The sequence below is a fragment of the Corvus cornix genome, chromosome 6 (assembly GCF_000738735.6).
Source record: "Corvus cornix cornix isolate S_Up_H32 chromosome 6, ASM73873v5, whole genome shotgun sequence".
Classification (NCBI taxonomy): Eukaryota; Metazoa; Chordata; class Aves; order Passeriformes; family Corvidae; genus Corvus; species Corvus cornix.
Window position 1 is genome coordinate 3239657 of NC_046336.1, and position 20849 is coordinate 3260505.

The 20849-nt window shown below is 45.4% G+C and overlaps 1 protein-coding gene across 4 annotated transcripts in view; it reads left to right on the plus strand.

Moving 5' to 3' along the window:
• Window positions 1–20849, plus strand: part of CTBP2 (C-terminal binding protein 2) — a 286616-nt gene that overhangs the window by 215927 nt on the left and 49840 nt on the right. For all 4 annotated transcript variants that reach the window (XM_010408459.4, XM_039553603.1, XM_039553601.1 and 1 more), the window contains one exon: window positions 14333–14492. In XM_010408459.4, the coding sequence (XP_010406761.3) occupies window positions 14435–14492 (58 nt within the window). In that variant the 5' untranslated portion in view covers window positions 14333–14434. The remainder of the gene's footprint in view (window positions 1–14332; window positions 14493–20849) is intronic.

The following is a 20849-nucleotide window of genomic DNA, read 5'->3' on the forward strand; positions in this document are numbered from 1 at the left end:
ATCAGAGATGCCTATTTCATCCAGGAGACAGTTAAAGGTGATTTCTCTGCTGGGTTTCCTGACCAGAGCCTGTGTTCTTCTGCCAGTCCTGCCTGGAGACCACGGGAGCCAGCTCTGCAGTGAGGTGATGGAGGAGGGAAACGTGGAGGCTGACCGGTGCGTGTGCCATCAGTTCTTTGGAGACCTTTCCCTTTGGTGAAGAGCCTTTCTCCAAGACATGGCAGTAGTGTCTCATGCGATGTTGTCAAGCAGGATGAGGTGTCTGTGTGTCTGGGATGCAAAAAGCCCCATGTGGTGCTTGTGGGCACAGTTTATTTGCTGTGTCGTGTGGTGCAAAGCTTCTGTCCTAGGTTAGTGACATCCAGTTCAGAGAGCAAATCTCAGAATCCTGTATTGGTTTGGAAGGGAGCTTAAAGCCCATCCCATCCAACTGCCTGCTGTGGGCAGGGACACCTTCCACTATTCCCAGGGCTGCTCCAAGCCCCATCCAGCCTGGCCATGGACACTTGCAGGGATCCAGGGGCAGCCACAGCTTCTCTGGGTACCCTGTGCCAGGGCCTCCCCACCCTCACAGGGAACAATTTCTTCGTAATCCTTTCTTTACCTTTCAGGTGGGGGACAGTGGAGATGTGAATAATTAGCAGTACGATTTTCAGTTATTGTGTTATGCATCTGGAAAGGGCTGTATGTAAATCCAAAGTTCACAGATTTACCTTTATAGACTCCTTTTTAATAGCATACTGAACGTACGTTGATTGATACTCCCAGGTTGTCACTTGTTGGGTTTTTTGCCTTTCCCTAAAGATATATTTTGGTTTGTGTTTGTTCTTTCAGTAGTCTCCATTTGTATGTGGTGGAAGATGTTCAGAGGTTTTATTTCATGAGTTGTGATTCTATCGAAGAGCAGCATTTCTGTGAAGGACAAGGGGAAACAAGCTCTCTGTGAGTCAGGTTACCCTCCTTTTCCTGTTCAATCAAAAAGAGAAGAATGCAAATTCTTAAAAATTCCTGACTACTACCCAAACATTACCATTTTTAGAGTTTCAAGTTTAGAGAAAATGACTCACAGGCACTTTTAATAAAGGATTGCTCAAAATAGAGTGGAGTGTGATTCACATTAACGAACGAAGACCCAAGAGAGGCAACAAAGAAGCCTTTGACCTGATACTCACTCATCCCCATGAGGATATTGGGAAGGGGATAGTTGGGATTCCACTCATGGCACCTGGCATTGGAGGAGCAGCGTGCAGGGGTCCTGCCCATCTTGCTTGTTGGGTTTTATTGCTCAGTGTAATTAGGCAGTGCCTAATTGTTGTAGGCAACCCTGAAGATGACACCTTTGAGTGGTGGAAGCAAGTCTGCAGTTGGGTGCCTTTGCAAACACACCTGCCTTTTGTTCCCCTGCACTGAGCGTGTGTCCAGCACCACACTGGGCTATTCTGAATTTTAGGGTCACCATGGCAAGAGAGATGTCCCAGCCACAGCAGTGTGCTGCCTGGAGGGACTCGGAGTGAGGAGCCAGAGCTGCTCTACCTGAAAGCAAGGAGCACTCACAAAAAGCTTGTAACACAAGCCTTGTGAGAAGAATTGTTTAACAAATAGCCAGATAATCTAGTTTGCCTTTTCCACGGTGTTTTAGTTTGCCCTGCACTGGCAGTCAGCCTTTCCCAGGTTTAACCTTGCAAAGAAGATTTTATCTTGCCAGTCTGCAGAGGCGGCTGCTGGTTGTGGAAAGCATCCCTGACTTACCAAATGGATTAGTGGGCAAAATCGATTTTACTTGGTACATTCATATGCTGAAAAGCAACATAATAGCATCTGCTTTGCTTCCACGCCAGTGAGGGGGAAGTGCCCCAACATGTGCTGGAGACCCTACACGAGTCTGAGAGGCATCTGAGTGTTCTGGACCATGTCCATCACCAGTGTAATTCTGACGGCATCGTTTTGGCTGACTGAGCAGGACCTGCAGAAATGCCTTAGGTGTACGTGGTGATGTATATTTTGTGGCTGTCTCTTCTTAAGTGCTGAACATTCCCCGTGAGCTATGAGAGCAAAGACCTTCCCCGTGCTCCTTGCAGCTTCTTCAGTTGATATATGGTGTTTTCCCTCCTTTTTGTCAAAGTGTCCTCTGTCCCAGAGATAATGCAATTGGTATTCAGTGCCGTGCAAATACTCTTTTGTATTTGTATCTCTTTTCTATTTAATTATAGTGTATAAATGTCCTCAGTAAATTTGATAAGTTGGGTGAAGGATATTGATTTTCAAGTCTCTCTTGTGCTGGGCTCCTTGTAGTAGCAGCAGCCGTTCCCCAGGCCTGTTTCCCGAGGAGGTTTTGAAGGTTCAGTGTTTAAGTAGCTATGGATAACAAAGGAATTTCTTTCTCTGCAATCACATTTGATCTGCTGATTGCAGGGTTTAAGACCAGAGAGAAAGCATTAGTGTTGGGTGCTTTGTTTTTTAAAGCCTTAGACTCACATCATCTGCAAAAGCAGGTGGGAGGGAAAACCAAGAATAGAGACATTGCCTTCATTCCTGAAAATAAAGCTACCAGCTTTGAGATGAAATGAGAGAGGGATGCTCCCAGGGTCAGAGGAGGTCCTGGGGAGCAGTGGGAGCACCCTAGTAGTGTTCAAAGGCAGGTTGGATGGGGCTTGGAGCAAGCTGGTCTAGTGGAAGGGGATTGGAACTAGAGAGTGTGTAAGGTCCCTTCCAACCCAGACTGTTCTGTGATTCCATGATTCTGTGACTCGCAGATGGGCAGGGCCCCCCTCACCCCTCCATCACCCCGAGGCTGACAACGGGGCAGGAGAGACCAGTGGGTGTGCGGGGAGATGGAGAGGAGAGGAGGGAATTTGCAGGTTTAAGAGGGGAGGACCAGCGGTCTATTTTTAACTGCAGTTTTGAATGTGAAGTGTCACCGATGTTAAAAAAAGCTCCTGGTAAATGGTGGGGAAGATGCAGGCGACAGTGCAAAGCCAGCTGCAGCTTTTTGAACTGTTCGCTGATGTTCGTGAGGAGGCTGCAAACACTTGGTTTGTGGTGATGTCTTAATTTTCCTTTCCTCAGCCCCAGGTCTCCCTGCACAAGTGACTTTCTGTAAACAGTGCTTAACTCTCAGCCTCGTAAGATTATTTTTGTTCTTTAAGAGGCAAAGAAGAGAGAAATACAGATATTTGTGCACTTTCCTTTTGCGCTTGTTTTCATCGCATTCTCTTGGAACATAAAGTGTTTTCTGGTTTTTGGGGTTTTTTTAATGCTGAAAATTGGACGCTGATTTTTTTCTGGCTAATTTCCATGTATTTCTCAGACAGGATTTTTAGCCTTGATCTATAATGCAGGCCTGTGGCTGTTCTTGCTAAAAGTTTGATCCCACCAGGGCTTTCATTATAAATCCTTATTTTCAGTAGCAAATTGCTTTCTGCAAATGTCACCTCAGAGGTTTGGGTGGGTAGGGGGGCACTGTCCCTGCATTGCCAGGCCCCACACCTCTCAGCCATCCACCCCCAGCTTCCCCAGGATTTGGGAACGTGGGGATTCAGCGTGTTTGCCGCTGGCTGCACTGAAGCAGGAGGCTGGAGCCATTGCTGTCACGCCAGTGATCCGTGGGATAATGCATCCCCAAGTCGTGGCCGCTTCTGTCTATTGTGTCACCGATCCGCGCATTAAAGGGACCCCGAGTAGGTGTTGCTACAATAAACCCTAACAGCTCTATAGGAGCCGTCACAGTTCATTGCATCAATAATCTGTGTATTAAGGCGTCCCGAGCAGGCCTGGGCACACAATGGACCGTTATGGCTCCAGATGAGCCTGTATAAATTTAGGTCAATAACCTGAGTGTTGTTAAATTCCAAAATTGCCCTGCTACAGAGAGCTGGCAAGGCTTGGAAGAAAGATGTGTAGATTATGCAAACCTGGTTGTTGCAAAGGGTACTCTTGACTAAAGGTTGGTGGCGGGAGAATTATTTCATCTTATTTATTGCTAAATCTAAACCTCTTTCTGCTCACTTGGCTCCCTCCTTCCCTCTCCTTTCACTCGGTGTGAGCGATGCTGGAAGAGCAGCAAGGGAGAGGCAGGGATGGAGGGATGGGAGGAGCGGGAAGGAGGCAGCGTTCTGCAGTTGAGCTGTCCCGGAGCCGCCCCACATCCCGAAGAGCTCTTTCCCACGGGACTTCATGGAAACACTCTCACATTTCCATCCTGCCTGTGCCTGTGCCTGACCCCGTGGAGCTCAGTATTGTCTGGAGCATGGGTTTTGCAGGCAGATCCCCAGGGGCTCCCCAGACCCTTGATTACTCCAAAAGCCACCCTCCATCCTCATTGCTGACCCATTTCATGATCCAAGCCCTCCTTGGTGCTTGATGCCCCAACACCTGGCTGGGCTCTTCTCCACTGTTCTTTGCATCCTGCCCCTTCCTTCCTTTCTCATTTCCCTCAGATAAGGCCCTTTTGTGGGTAGGTGGAGGGAGAGGAATGCCTCCAGCGCAGGCCGGAGAGCCCGGTTCGCATTGTGGGTGTACGCCTGAATGGAGACGTAGCCTTGAACTCTTGAACTCTCTTCTTTTTTTGTCGAGTAAGGCTGCTGTGTGCTGAAAACAAGCAAGACTCACTCCGATGGAAAGAGATTGTATAGTGGGAACAGGTCTCAGACCACGAGAAATGGGATTTTTCCATGTTTCCATTCTGAGAGTTTCCATTTGAGATTTTGCCAGCAATTGGGCAGCAGAAGATGAATTAGCGGAGCTGTTAAAGGTATTACACGTGTTTCCCCCTTCGGAGACTTGTTAGAACATATTTCCTTCAGTGATAGTAATAAGTGTTACAAACAAAACACAGTTTTCCCCTTTGAATATTCCTTTACACAGAGCATCATGTACATTAAAAAAAAGTACGTTAAGCAACATGAATAGCTTCAGGCTATTTTATTTCATGTTGCTAAATAAGTCAATGCAGATGAGTGCTTTTTATGTAAGAGTGGCTTGTAAATATAAGCACTAAGAAAAGGGCAAACTGTAACTCCAAAGATTTCCTGGAGACAGAAGAGTGTCACTGCTGCCTTTCACTATTCCCAGTCCAGGCAGAGATCCCAGGACAGGGATTCAAAAAGACTGAATTTGTGCCATGTGTGGGGGAGTTCAGTGTGCTGGAGGAAAGCTGAGTCTCCTGGTTTTCTGGGGCAGGAGGGGCTTCATCTTTGCTCTTCAGGTGAGTGAGGCCCTTCCTGGGTGAATGGTGGAATCTCCTGCAGGGCTTAAGGTTCCTTCTCTGCCCCTCAACTGGGACATGAAGAAGTGGGCTGGTGTTACCTTTTCCTGGTATATGTGGGTGTCCATGTAAGATTTAATTGTCTGATGCTGATTCTGGAAGAATTAAGAAATTGGGAGTGAAGGGCAGGATTCCAGACTTGGAGACACTCCAGCTGAGTATCCTGTAAGTCTGTAGGGCTGGGATGTGGGTGCCATCATGTCCTTGTCACATGAACCCGATGCAGCAGCACCTGGTTACAGCTTGGGACACTGAGTATTCCATGGCTTTGCATGTAAGGATGCCCTCATCCTTCTTTTAATTAGGAGTGATACAGAGCAAAGGACTTGAAAGAGCCTCAAAGACAATTGGTCCTGGTTGTGGGGTTGGTCCTTTGGCTTGGGCAGCAAAGGGAATGCACTGATCCTGGGGTGGTTTGGGTTTGCATTGCTGTATTGCTGTTTTGAACTTTCTGTCAAGGAGGAATTCAGGAGTAACTTGTGAGTATTGCAGGAGTGTTTGCTACATGCAGATGTTCAGTCACATCCTGCAAGGCAGGAGCACCAGGTGCTGCTGTGGTGCCTCTGCCAGCCCCGGGATCAGGGAGGGAATTGGGCTTGGGGGATCAGCAGCACGGAGTCGTGGGGATGGGAGAAACACCGGGATTCACAGGGACACCGGGATTGTGTGTGGCAGGAGAGGGTACAGAGGTTGAGAGGATGTGGCTCCTGGCCCCATGGAGATTTTGGTATGCAGCTCGTACTCAGGAAGTTCGGCCACCCTGATTACAAACATACGTGTATTTGGAGATGTATAGCGAGATATCTGCCTCTTTCCTAATTTGATTTGCATTTAGATGGGGAGAGGAAAACCACCAGAGCTGGGGAGTGGGTGGCTTTGTGTGGTTTCCTAGCCAGCAGAAGCGGAAAGCGATTTACAGTTCACATTTAGCAGTATTAGTAGTAACCAGAGGGAGACATCTGAAGGTAAGTGGCCATGTCCTACCTCATGGCAGTGAGGAAGCTGGATTTGCCTTTGTTCAGCTCCAGAGATGGATGAGCTCTCCCCTCTAGTTCCAGAGATGGGTAGTGGTGCCACGGCACAATTTGCAGTTGTTCTCGTTTAATCATGTTCAAAATTTAAAACATAAAGTGCTCTTTGTGAGAGTGAAAAGGGTGAAGTTTGCTGTGTTAAAGTGGGGGTCGAGAAGTGAACTGAACAAAACCAAACCTTGGAAGCAACAATAGCCGCACACCAAAGGGTTTATTTAAGCAGGACTTTTTTCATAGCTGTTTCATCTTATTTTCCTCTTGTCCTTGCTCTTGCTTGCTCATCTATATGCAGCATATGGAAAGGTTGAAAAGTGGCAATTACTAAATGAGAGTCGACAGAAACTGTTCTCCAGCAGCTCCAGATGGGGTTAGTGATGCTGTTCCCAAGCTGCCGGCGCTTCACTCTGCAGTATAAAATGCCCTCTAATGGACAAGTAACTGCATAACTCAGCCAACAAACCGGCAAATACTCATTTTTCTCAGGATTTCTAATCTGCTGTGCTGATTTTGGTATGGGAGCAATTAATGGCTTGAGTAGAGAAGAGCTTTTGCTCTGTGCAAACAGAGAAGGTTCGCCTTTCTCTGGCGTTGATCTTTGCGATTGGTGCAAATCAAAAATGGGTAATTTAAGGAATTTTGGTAAAATGCAGAATGAGATTTTATTTTCCAGTATGACAGGGACCCCTGGAGACTGTGAAATTATTTATGTATCATTTCCTCTTGTTTTATTTGAAAAGTTAAGTGTAGTTTTCAGCCATTTACGTGCTTCTGCAAGATCCGTGTGTGTGTGTGTGTGTGTGTGTTATCAGCATCAGATACTTAGAAAAACAAGATAAGAGAGGTTGAAGGAGGCCCATGATTAATTAGCAAATAGATTAGGCACTCTCAAAGCTAAGTGGATAATTGGGGTTCAGCTCCTGGTTATTGTTTTGCCCACCACCAGCCTCTGAAGGCTGTTGGTGGAGGGTAAGCAGAGCATCAACCTGCTTCGCTTCTGGTGCCAGAAAGAGAGATGACAGTTATTTTCTTTAAAGCAATTTTCTTGCTGTCTGTTGGGGTTGTTTGTTTGTATTTCAGCTTTAGGAATGAAGGGAGTGCCAGTTCTGGTATTTCCTAGTTTTTACTTGAAAGCCCACAGAGGACCTTTGGAGGGCTGTTAGTGCCTGACAAGGGAGCATGTCAGGATCTTCTTTTCTCAAAGTCAAGAGCAAATCACTGATGTTGAAAATTGAAGTTGGTAAAAGAAGTTGAAAATAAAAGGAATGTTTCACTCCCCTCTTTTTTGTACCGTGGCTATTGTGGCAGCTTGAATATTGCATTTCAACTGGTCTTCATAATGTCTGTCTGGCTGCTGAGAATCAGTCTAGAGAGCAATTTGTAGCCTGACATACAATTCTTACCGAAACTTTTCTAAAAATCCAGTTCCAAATCAAAACCTCTCTTATGCTTTACACATCATTAAGATGAGAGGAAGAAAAATGCTACAAACCCATATGTCTTTTTTCCCTTTGAAGGGCACCTATATATAATTGTGATTCTTCTTTTCCTGAGTCAACAAGTAGCTCTGATGGAGCGGAATTGCTGAGGGATAATCACTGTGACTTTCAAGGCCTGTAAGGGATGCAGGATCAGGCTCTATGTGTCATCTTTGAAGCCTCATTATTTTAGCAGAGTCTTTATTTCGCTGCATAGTGTTTTAAGATGTGGTCTGCATCATTATGGAGCGTGTTTAATTTAGCAGCAGATGTGCAGGCTCATATGCCATTACGGAACATTTCGTTCACTCATATAATAGCAAGTTCCTCAAAATTGTTACCACTTCTTCACCACAAGACTTGCAAAGGGTGTTACTCACCTTTTCTGTGTGATGAGGAGTGGAAGAGCCCTTTGTGTGCCACCAGCAGGTGCTCACGTGGGAGTGCTGGCTCTCCATGAACGCGTTTAACCTGCTGCTTCCCTGCTTTCCCTGCCTCCCGGGAGTGCACCTCCCCCAGCAGGTTTCGGGGGAAGGCACCAGGAAGGCGGTTGAAGTGTAAGGTTTTGGTTGTTGGGTTTCTGGGCTGGAAAAGAAGCTGGACAAATAATTCTTCCTGCCACCCCCAGCAGCATCCAGGCATTCCCATGGAGAAGCCTTAATGCAGAACATCACCGAATGCTCCGTGGCAGCAGAATCATGATAATAACTGCTAAAAACATTAAACCTAATTAAAAATGGCTTTGTAGCAAGAGTCCTGCCCTCACTGTTTTGAGGGTGATGGTGGTCTGGGGGTGATGCAGACTGCTGGGAGAGTGTTGAAGTTTAATCCCAGCTAGCAGCTCAGTCCCATGCAGTGGCTCCCTCCCTCCCAAGGGATGGGAGGCAGAGAATCAGAAGTATAAGAGTGAGAAAACTCGTGGGTTGTGATAAAGACACTTTAATAGGGAAAGCAAAAGCCCTGCATGCAAGCAAAGCAAAACAGGGAATTCACTCCCCACTTCCCATGGGAAGGCAGGCAGGAGTTCAGTCATGCCCAGGAAAGAAGGGCTGCATCATGCATAGCAGTGACTTGGGAAGACGAGCACCAACACTCCAAACACGCCCCTCTTCCTTCCTCTTCCCCAGCTCTACATGCTGAGCATGACACCATGTGGTCTGGGATATCCCTGGGTTAGCTGGGATCAGCTGTCCTGGCTGTGATCCTTCCCACCTCCTTGCATCTCGCCAGGCTCCTCACTGGTGGGGCAGTACAAGAAGCAGAGACCTTGACTCTCTGTAAACCCTGCTCAGCAAGAACAAAAACATCCCTGGATTATAAACCGTGTTGCCAGCACAAAGCCAAACCACCACCCCACACCAGCTACCATGAAGAAAATTAACTCTACCCCAGCCAAACCCAAGGTGTGATTTACAGCCAGGGTAGTTCTTCCAAAAAATGAGAAAAAGCCTTTTTCCCCCCCTCCAGCATCCTATTTCACATGCAGTGGCTGAGCATGTTTAATGGAGCGGGAGAAGTCAAACCCTGGCCACACAGAAACTGTGATTCCTCTTCCCAAGTGGGGGGGTTTATGTCTCTCAGGCATTATTTTTAAAAAAAACCTATTTTGGGTAATGAAATTCTGTTTGTTCTCACTATTTGTATGAATGTTTAATCCATTTTCGGTTCCTACTGGGCTATTTGGTTTAATGGTGTCTTAACACTGTGAGTTTCCCGTGTGGTTTCATTGTGCTTTAAAAGACGATATCCAAAAAACCCATCCCCAGAAGGGCCGTGCTGTCTGTCCCTTCCCTTCCACGTGCTTCCCTCCTCCCCTGCAGTCTCCGAGAGAGAGGGAGGTGATGGGGGCTGCGCAGGGCATCGCACTCACGGCTGTGCCGCCGGCGGCGGGAGGAGGGATGAGAGAGTGTTCTCCAAGTGTTCCTCCTGCATTGTGCCGTCTCCTTTGTCCGCTTCCCTCCCCTGTCATTATCTCTGCGTGTCTCCTGCTTGCTTTTCCCTTCGTTGCCTTTCTTACGCCGAACTCGGGTTCCCAGCCCTTCCTGCCCTGCCCACGGCAGCTGAAGCGCTGAGCAGGGGGAATGGCCGGAGTTCAGGACAGTGAACACCCAGCGGTGCTGCTGCAGGGCTGGAAGGGTTCACAGCTCTGAGGGTTGTTGTGGCATTCAAATCTCAGTTCAAGTGTGATCGAGCTTTGAAAAACTGGACCTTTGAGGATACAGGGAGAGCTGCCCAAGGCATCAGTGGATACAGGCTTCAACAATTCTGCTTGGGCATCCTGCTCTGCTTCCAGCTGAGAGGACTGATGTCCTGCAGTAATCATGAGTACAAAACCTTCTCCAGAAACCACTCTTTTCCCGAGAGCCTAGGAAATACCTGGCAGTACCATCAAAATATTTGGACTGGGTTTGCTGAAGTAAGGAATTGTACACGTGGAAACTCAGTATAGATGTGAGGAAAGAAGGGGGGAAATTTTCCTTTGCTGTTTGGAAATGGGATCTTTTGCAGTTCGTGGAGCTGGTAGTTTTCTGTAGTAGAGAATCTCCATTTTGTTGCTGCCATATTTCATAGAGGGTAGAAAATGTAGTCAGTTGGTTTGTCACAGAACAGGGTGTATGGGACACCGTCCTGCTTTCCCAAGGCTATGCACAGACAGGGAACGTGTGAGATGTTGTGTCTGGAGCACTGGAAAGGGCTTCTGTGAATCACCTGCCAGGTGCTGGATGGTTTGGTGGCAGTGCCTGTGATGGATGCTCTAACATGGATGTTCCCCACTGGCACAGGCTGCCCAGAGAAGCTGTGGATGCTCCATCCCTGGAAGTGTCCAAGGCCAGGTTGGACGGGGTTTGGAGCAGCCTGGGATAGTGGAAGGTGTCCCTGCCCATGGCAGGGGGTGGAACTGGATAGTGTTTAAGGTCCCTTCCAACCCAAACCCTTCTGTGGTCCTGTGGTTGATGTGTGTGCTCCTGTCCTACCTCCATGTGCCATACAAAGATGATAAAACAGTGCAAGTTGAGAGAGAGAGAGCTTAGAAGACAGGATGTTCTTCACAAATTCCCCTTTCTCTTACTTTTGTCTAACAGTGCATCATTTTGGAAAATCACCTTTATTTCTTTTCGTTTTCCATCAAAAGTTGGGATAAAAAAAGCCCTAATACAGCTTTCTCTGCTCTCACTCATTTTCTGGCTCATGGATCTCTTTAACAGACAGTATTCAGAAGCTATTTAAATGTGTTACGTCAGGATTGGGGGTTTTTCCTAAAGTGTTTTATTTAAGTAAAGTCCTTCCTTAAATAAATAAATAGCTACTGGGCTATCATCGCGTCCAAGTGTTTTCAACAAAATTTACATTTTGAAAGACACTGTTGGAGGCTAACACGGCCATGCAATTACTGTATGTAAATCACTCCACTTGTTTCCTAATCTTGCTGAAGATGAAGTACAATTTTTGTGCATGTGCCTCTCCCTCTCAAATTTCCTTAGACAATGATGTTTTCTTGTCTTTTAATTGCTGACCATGATTTTTGTTCTGCCTAGCCTGATTGTATTTATTTTATTATGGGGGACATTTGGCCTTGTGATTGTTTTGAGATTGGGTTGGACGTAGAAACCACTGGGGATAGATTAAAGTTGGGTGCACAACTAATTGTGTCCTCCATCCCACAAATGGAAGAACTGCTTTCTTAATTACAGCCTCATGCAAAGGCTGGAGAATATCCTCTTGTTTCTGTGCCTCACACATCTGCTTTTCTCCATTTTATCCATCCCTGCCAAATCCTGCCCAGCAGCTCCTGCCACATTTTTAATAAGTCTTCTGAGCTGGGCTTTTACTGCTGCTTGGTACCACCACGGACACCTGTCAGACAAAGATGGGGCAGTTCATGTCATTAGGAAGGAGCTCATTCATGGGCATTACATTAAGCTGTGTGGGACTCTGATGAGCAGTAATTTCTCTGATTGTTATTAGTTTCTTTTGTAGGAAGTTTTCCTCCAGGGAGTAATGCAGGGAATTGAGATGGCTGGGAAAAAAAACTTTAATGGATGCATTTGTCCATCAGAAAATGCACTCTGTCAGAATTAAGTACACTTTTTAAATTGGTTTTGTTTGGGGAAGTCAAGGGGGAAAGAGTTGCAGCCCCAACATAATGAACCATTTGAATGTTTTCAGAACAAAATGGTAACTTTTTCTCTTCTGATGTGATTTTTTTTTTAATAACCTGGTATTTTTCCCTGAAAGTGGAATGGGATGTAAAAGAGGTAAAAAAATCATGTGTGTGCCTGTAAATGTTGATCATGGAAATGCCATTAGCTGCTCGGTCTTTAGCTACACTAACAGCTTAATTTTTGTTGCATGAAATATTTTGACCGTACCAAGCTTCTGCCTCCGGAATGGAAGTTTTCTGCATCTTCTAGAATGTTGCATTAATTTTTAATATGAGTGGGAATCGTGCTCTGTAGCATCCCTATGTTTAAAAAAAATCAATTAATTATTGCTATAAATCTCAGCGATTATGCTGCAGTTGTGCTGCTGGGAAATTGGCCATTAACTACCAGGAAATCGCCGATCATCCCTTAGTTGGAATTCAGCTGTACCGACACGAGGCTTTTCCTTTTGGAAATTAACTATCAATGTGATGCATAATTGATAACCATTTATAATAATAACAGTAATCTCCATGAAATTGTCATCCCGGCGTGCGGTGGCTTTGTTAGAGCCTTTACCCCTCACGTGCTCAGCCTACTGCACTGGTTAACTGGGTTTTCTGGGAAGTTATTGGAGTGTTTTTAGGAGAGCCAGCACTGGTGCAGAGGAATAAAATGCAAAGTAGAAATGCCTGATTGGGCTACGTAAACCTGCAGAACCTGAAGTGCTCCAGAGGGTGGGTTAAGTGTTGCTATTGCTGCTCTGCACAAGGGGAAGCAAAACTCCAGGTTACAAACATTGCCCAAGGTCAACTTCTGGACATCAACCTGGACTTTCTGGTGTGGTGTCTTCTCTTGTATCCTGCATTTTGTGAACTGGGCTTTTTTTGGTTTGTCACAAAAATTTTTTTTGCAAATGCTGCAGTGTGAAAATTCACCTGCTGGGGAGGAGCTGTTTGGGGGTCAGTTTGAACGAGTGGTGCCAAGTTTGTGGTTACTGCTGGCTTTTCAGAATTTATTCAATTTTTTAACCCTCTCTAGTGTATGTAGGCAGAGAGGTTGGGACTTTTCAGAGTTATACAGATGGACACTCAGGAGAGGGTTTCTTGCTGTGCTTACACTCATTCCTGCCTTCCTCTTCCCCTCTCTTTGAAAAGCCTCCGAAAATGTGGTGCTGTGCTTTGCTTCTAGAAATCACAGATTTACACTATTTCTGTTCTTTTAGTGCCTTTCAGTGGGTGGTGGATGGCTGGTGGGGAGCAAAGGCCTCCTCCTTGAGCAGGATCCCTCCTTGGGAAGGTTTGTAGCTGTTACCAGGGTCATCTGTCTTCACCTTAAAATACAAAAGAGGATATTGAATCAGCAGTCACATAAAATATTAGTGCGTGTTATGTTGGATTGTTGGAATTCAGCTGTCAGCATGAGGCCTCTTCCTCCATGTCTTGATTCATGAATACTGTTGTGGAACTTGCTTTGAAAAACTCACACCTGGGTTTTACATCAAAAAAATCAAACCTGGTGAAGTACCACAACAGCAGATTTAGAGGCTGCAGCTGAGCTGAGGCCAGAGTGCTCAGGGATTAAACAAACTTTTGGCTCTCTGTAGGAGCAAAACGCATCAGACCTGAGAGTCTCCATTAAGGGTCTTCCACTGTGCCACCAAAATGCAGAAAACCTTTAGCTGTTGTCTCTTTGGAGAGCATTTCTTGTCAAGCAGCCACAGATGTGGCTTCATGGATCATTTTATCTCACTGGCATTGAAAATGTGTGCACTAGAAAAGGCACCCAAAGTTTAATGCTGGCCCTTCAAGTATGAGGGCAAGGACAGGCTGCAGTGGCAGCTGGAATAAACATCAAGGTCTTCTTGCAAATTCAAGGTCCATTGATGACTTTTACAGGGCAAGGCTTAAATATGAAAGTGGTTTGTGTGTGAAAGTACTGGCAAAGCAAAACCTACTTTCCTTGTTTTATATACTCTCTAAGAATCTTTCAGCATATGTGAGCCTACAAAATAACCTAATGGATTTTATCTGCTAGGAATAGATTTTAAAGTGAGAAATAAAACTGGAAAGCCCATGCAGGGCTTTGGCAGTTCTTGTGTACGAGGCTGGTTTTTGGGATTGCAGGGAGGATAAATAGACTGATTTGTGGTGCCAGATGTGTGACTGGTGGGATGCAAACTCACAGCTGTCCTTTCCAAAACCTGCACTGCTGTTGGGCACAGGCAGATCTCACCTGGTGTGCTGGAAATCCCACACTGGTTTGAGCCAGAAGGGGCCTTAAAGCCCATCTCATTCCACCCCCTGCCATGGACAGGGACACTTTCCACTATCCCAGGTTGTCAGCCCCATCTACCCTGGCCTGGAGCACTTCCAGGATGGGAAGTCCACAAATCTTACGAATCCTCTCCTTTCTCTGCAGGATCCACAGTGGCGGTATGCACACCAATTCCTGTGAGTTCTCCTAAGTTCCTGGGGGACTGCTGTGCTTTTTGAGTCAGAAAGTTGCAAAATCCCATCAAGAATGGCACTTGTGGATAAACACAAAGTCAAGCGGCAGCGACTGGACAGAATTTGTGAAGGTAAGAGTGTGCTCTCATTTGTCTGACAGATGATTAGAGTAGAATATCTGATTTTTCCTTGTTTCTTTCAGTACTTAGGCATAAAGAGATCCAAAGCCAGGGCTGGATTCCCTGTCTTCTCTGTAGGCTCAAAATACATTCACACAGTTTTGGCTACTCACTTGGAAGTCATGTGTAGTCCTGTGAATAAGACCAGGTCACCTCCTCGTATCCTAATTTCTACTAAAATGATTTGGTCGGTCCCAATTTAAAACACATTTACTATCATCCTGTAAGAAACTGATGGAAAATTTAAGAGGGGTTGTTCCAGTGGTTTTGAGCACATTGTTGTAACAGCTTTTCTTTGGTTGGTGTGTGGGGTCAGGCAGGTTTGCTGTAATTCTTCATTCATGGTGTGTTACAGTGTCACGGCACAGGTGACTGTTACCTTGTAGATCAATTTTCCAGCAGAAAAAGTTTTTAGGAAACATTTTCTACTGCAGCTCACATGGTGTAAGCTACTTGAAATCAAGTGAGGGCAAACAAGCTCTGACTTTTTGGTGTCCACTCCAATAATTCTCCAATGCTCGTGCAAGTTTTGCCATCAGCAACAAATGCAGAGCAGAGTGTTATTTTAGGAAGAGTATCTTACGTCTCTTCAGGAGTTCCAGTGTTCAGTTGCTCTTAAGGAGATGGAAAGTGGCCTGCAGGGTAACAATTTGCAGTATTACTTGAATGCCAACAAGGTGAAATAGGATTTGGTGGTGGATGAAAGCACAGAGCTTACAGGGGAGTTGTGCTGCACCCATTTGAGGAAAATGTGTGGGGCTTTGTGGAGTTTCAGTGAGTGTGAAATGCTGATCCGCAGGACAAGGGTGGGTTTTGCCTTGACCGTTCTGTGTTATATATTGCTTACTCTCCACTGCTGCTGCTTTAAACTCATCATAAGTTACTTACCTCTATTAATTTTGCCCTGTTCATTTTGGAAAAGGGGAGACAAAGCAGAGGAGATGAGTTAGGAGGGAGTATCCAGGGTACGCTGCAGTATGGAGCTGCCTCCTTCTCCTACAGAATGTCATAAACACTCAGGTGTAGCACACTATCTCATCTTCAAAACTTACTTTGAACTTGACTTAAAAGAGTTCTATCAGCTGAGCCTGGATTTTCAAAAGCTGCCTTCCTGGTTTGATGTTTACCATCAGATCTAGTTGCTGAGTGTACAAGAAATTCAAAAGGATTGTACGACAAACCTGCTAACGGAGCTTTAGATGTGATTGAAGTTTAGATTCTTTTTCTCTGATATATGAGCTTTTTTCTTCTTTCTTGGTCAAAAGATCTTCTTTTCTAATCTGTAAATGTGCAGGAGACATAACTTTTTTAAGTATACTTTGTCATTTGCCGCTGGGTTTGTGATTTGATGGAAATGATGGGAGTCACCATTGCAAGACGCTGTTGTGTTGTATTTGTGAGCAACAGACAAGGACTGAATGTGAGGAGCATTGTAAAAATTACCTTGAAAAATGCAAAAAGCTTCGGATCTGCCAAAATACTACATTTGTAGGACAGCTGAATACTCTACTGGCCTCTCTGATGGCTATTTTTTATTACAGGCTCCTAATCTTGGATTATAGCATAGAAGAGCACTGAAAGGGGCCATTGCAGCTGCTGTGAAAACACACTTTGAAAAAAAATGATCACTTTCCTCAGCTTTGTCATTAAAGGTATATGGAATAATCAGTGATGAGAAATTGGGGAACTAGCTCAGCAGATGGAGGAGAGGAGTCTTTGCGAACAGAATTGTGTTCACTGAGAGGAATCTATTGCTCCATCAACCTTAGGGCAATGTGGTCCAAAATAGTTGCTTTTAATGATTTCCTGTTCTGTGGAAGCACTTAAGGAGCTTTTCTCTTTAAATGTGAATGGGATACAAAGCTGCATTTACCTGATGAAAGACCAAATGTCTGGTAGCACAGAGGTGGATTTCTGTGCTTTTCCTGAAGTTGCATATACCATCCCTTTTACTATTCCCCACACAAACCCTTGCGGACTCTGCTAGGAATGGACTTTATTCCGTGCAGCAGGATGGTGGCAGGTCTGGAGGTGAAATATCCTCAGGCTACATGTCGTAATCACTGTCCAAACTGCCAGACAGATTCTTCTTCCTGCAGGCTTACTGAAACCACAACCAGACACATGTTGAGGGAAATGCCTTACAAACTGCTGGAGCATTAAAAGAGTTTATTAAGGAGTTGCAGTGTTTGTGTTACTCTGTTAAACGTGCATCTGGCGTGGAAAAATAATCTAAGCCATACAAGGAGGTGCTATTGTTTAAAAAGCCAGTTCACAGCCTTTACAGGCAGGTTTACGAGTCTTGCAAAGAGAGGAGCTATGCAGTCTCAGTGCATGGCTCAGCTTCACCAGTTCCTCTAGTTTTGGGGTTTTTTTAATATATATTTATGACATCTTTGTATGACAGCGTTACTTTTTGCTCTGAGCAGGCTGGTTTGAAGATGTGAGCTTTTTGACCAGGTCACAAATTCTGATCTGTAGAGGAGTATGGGTGAGATAAAGGTCCGGGCTTGAGGGGATAAAGGAATTTCAGGGCAGCAGCCTGCAGCAAAGACATTTTGAATAGTCTGTCAACAATTAAGTGGGTTGGTGATGCTCATCCAAATCAAGTGAAGCTGGACTGTGCTCAAAGTGGTCTTGGCTTACCCATTTCTTTCTCTTCTGGTTGTCCCAGAGACTTTGGGTGCCTCTTCTGTAATTGGATCCGTATGGGTGGAAGCATGGACCCATTGAATGGCTGGGGCTTTTGCAAATAATGTATACAGAGTGGTTTACATAGTTCCAGTTTGTGGAATTATGTCTTATTCCATAGTGGGTCAAAGTATGCTTTAGAGGTGGAGCTGCTGGTGCTGTGTGGAGTCAGACTTGTCCAGCAGCCCCTCTTTTTGGTCCTGTTCCCATGAGCTTGTGATTTTGCCACATTTAAATTTTTTTTTGAGCTGAAATTTTCCATTCCACCATGGGGTTTTTACCTCGGGGTGTATGAAAAAAAAGAACAAACCAGTAAAAATTGTGGAGCCACGTCCGAGTGGGAGATGGAGAGGGAGGGCTGTTGGCTTTGCTGTATGTGAAACAAAGCCGAGGCACAGTCCTGCAGCCATGGATGTGGAGCTGCCAGACCCGCCTGCTCTGCCTGGGATAAAAAGGGCCTGAATTTTGCAGCCAAGTTGCAGTGTGTAGGAGTGGGCTTTTTCCCAAATCTGGTGCAGTTTCCTTTCAAAGAAATGGCAGAAAAGCCCTCAGGGGAGAAGCTCCCTTGCCTTTCATTTAGGAAGCAACAACAGAGAGATTAGATGTAATTTTTTCTGTGCTACCTGTGGCAGAACAAGGTGTGTGACAGTGCCTCCAAGAAACCCCACACTCAGAAGAGCATGGCACTCCTGGTGCATGGTATCCATCCCTCCCATGGGACTCCAGTGCTCGCACACGGCACTCCCAGGCAAGGAAATAACTTGCAGCATCATTTTTGCTGCTTGCTCAGCTGATCTTTATCCTGTGCTTCTGTCAATATGGTTAAACAAATATTAAACATCACCAGGAGCTAGGCAGGGAGTGAGGAGCAGCCCATCCGCAGTGCTGGCTGTGTCTGTGGGAGCAGGCAGAGGAGAAGGTGCTATGGTGCTGTGTCATTGCCTTGTTGAGTGTCAAAACCCATCAGGGACAAGGCAGCAGTGGTGGCACTTCCCAAATGCAGGACGGCAGCATCTTGTCTGTGTGGTAGAACACGGGTTTCCCAACGCCGCTGAATTCCTCTGTGATGATCCCAAGTGCTGCCTGTGCTCCGGACCACTGCAGCCCCGCTAGCCTGTCTTCAACACCAGTGCCGTGGAATGGGAATGCCTGGCTTTAGAGGTTACAGTTTGCACTAACATTTATGAGTCAGTAAAGCTTTCAGCACATGCCCCAAAAGTGGCAGCCCTGAGATGAGCAAGAAGCAAAGTGAAAAAATAATTGCAAGGCCAAATGAGCCCAGACATTTTCTGACAGTTTTTGCTCCAGGATTTGTCATTATCTAGTGGGAAATCATGTCCTTACGTGTCAGTTTGTGCCACCAAAGTTGCCTGTACTTTGCAAAATAGAACTGTTTGCAGGGCAGACAAGCCATCCGTATTCTTTGTTTTCTTTCAGATCCTTTGATATGTCTGCTGGCTGATAAATGCCAGCACAGTCACATAATACTTTTCAGTGCTTAATGCATGAGTCCCTGGCTTTTTGACTTAACTGCCTTTTACATTCTGAGTGGCACCATGGTGTCCTCTTTGGCTGAGGCTTCTGTGGTGCTACCCATAATTCATACTTCCTGTGGGAATTCCTCATGTATTTACCTTCCAGCCACTGTGGTATCTGTGTGTGGCCTTGACTCTCCACAGATCCTTGTTTCTCAGTGGGAATGTGACCCCAGTGTGGTTACTGAAGCCTCTTGGGTGGGTCTGAGTCCTTGATGCAATAATTTGTCTGCAGACCCTGAATAGGCACCTTCCCATGACACACTGTCCAGCTGGGATCATGGAATTACAGGGTGGGTGAAGGGGCTGCCCAGGGAGGTTTGGAGTCCCCATCCCTGCAGGTGTCCAAGGAAGGACTGGACGTGGCACTCAGGGCTCTGGGCTGGTGACAAGGTGGGCATCGGGTACAGCTCGGTCTAGGTGATGTCAGAGGTCTTTTCCAACCTAGGTGATAGTGTGAAATGGAGGAAGGAATTTGGGGTAGGAATGGATGTTTTCAACATCACCAAAGTTATCTCTGCCGTGGCTGCATGAGGCTGGTTAATTCATTTCAAGGGTGGACAGAAATGTTGTGTTCCACTTTTCCCCCCGTGACAGAAGTCAATGCAGACCATGTCCAGTGGTATTTGAGTAAATACACTATGTAATGGTAGGTACTCTGGTACCTACCTGGAGCTATGGCAGGGCTGCATTTTACCTCTTTATTTCAGTTTATCCTCCATAGAAGTGGACTTAATAATCACAATGTCAATTACTGCTTATTGTGCACTTTCTTATTGTTAAAAAAACCCACACTAACCTTCAATAAAAGCGTCCCTGAAGAATTGTGATGTTTCTGGCTTTTCAGGAGTATTTGAACAATGTGTCCCTGCGGTCTGGGCTCACACACCACTGACAGCAGACTGTGGAACAGGTTCTCATTCAATAACCACAGTCCATCCATGCTAAAAAATAGAGGAACCTTGCTCCTGGAACCAAAAGGGAAAATATACTTTAAAACTGCAATTCTGGAAAGTGGCTGTCTCCAATTCTTGCTGCTTTGTATAATGTAACAGTAGCCAAAATGAGTACATTTGATATTTGGGTGGAGATATTTTCTTCCATTCTTGCAATTTGCACACCAAGTAGAATCTGATAATACTTATTTTACTGCTTAGAAATAGAATCATCTTATCTCAGGAAATCCTTATCACCACTAGGCATTTGATGAGAAACAATGAGTTAAAGATGATATCAGGCACGGAAGAAACCGCTTGTCCTGAGTAAAAGTGACTTATTTAGAATAAATGTAGACCTTTTGTATCTAGTGGATTTGAGTTTCTTTGTTCCATGAATATAAAACACAGTACGAGGATTTCCCCCCCATGAGAAAGCTTTTTGTACTTTTTTTTTCTTTTTTTAAGTTTCCACCTCAAAGCACATAAACTGTCAGGCTTTTAAGGAAGGGTTGCTTACCACATTTAGCCTAGAGAAAAAGCAGTGTTAGCTTCTCAGATCTTCTGCCATTGCACCCTGTGCTGATTTGTGCAAACTGAAGATCTGTCTGGCTGCTCCTGATGTTTCGCTTTTCCAACGTTAAGTTCTTTGGCCTTTATGAAGATTTCAGAAAATCACTTCAAATTCCTAGAAAAGCTGGATTACACCTCTTTTTACCAGTGAAAAAGTAGTGCTCTTAATTATCCCTTGTCTGATAGAGGCTTGGCAGGTTTGGGAATTACTTGTCATTAATAGGTTCTGTTAAAATTTTATGATTTTTTGTTTTTTTAAATTGGACAGTATCATGTGGATGTAGAAAGTTCAAGCAGCCTCAGTGAGCTTACAGATATTATTCAAGCTTATTGACCTTACTCCATGAATTTCAACCCTTTTGCTGTGCTCAATCAAGAACTCTCTATGCTCGTAAGAGTCCTTCTTGTGCTTTGGGATGGAGCTTGTATCCAGGGGTGTGCTGTGCTCCTTGCATGGAGGCACAGGCTGCTCCAGTAGCTTCCAGTCCTGTGTGGATGTTTTTCCTGTGCATTCCCTCCTGTGACTTCCATAGGGGAATGTGCATGACAAGATGTAGGACTCGAGCCAGATACAG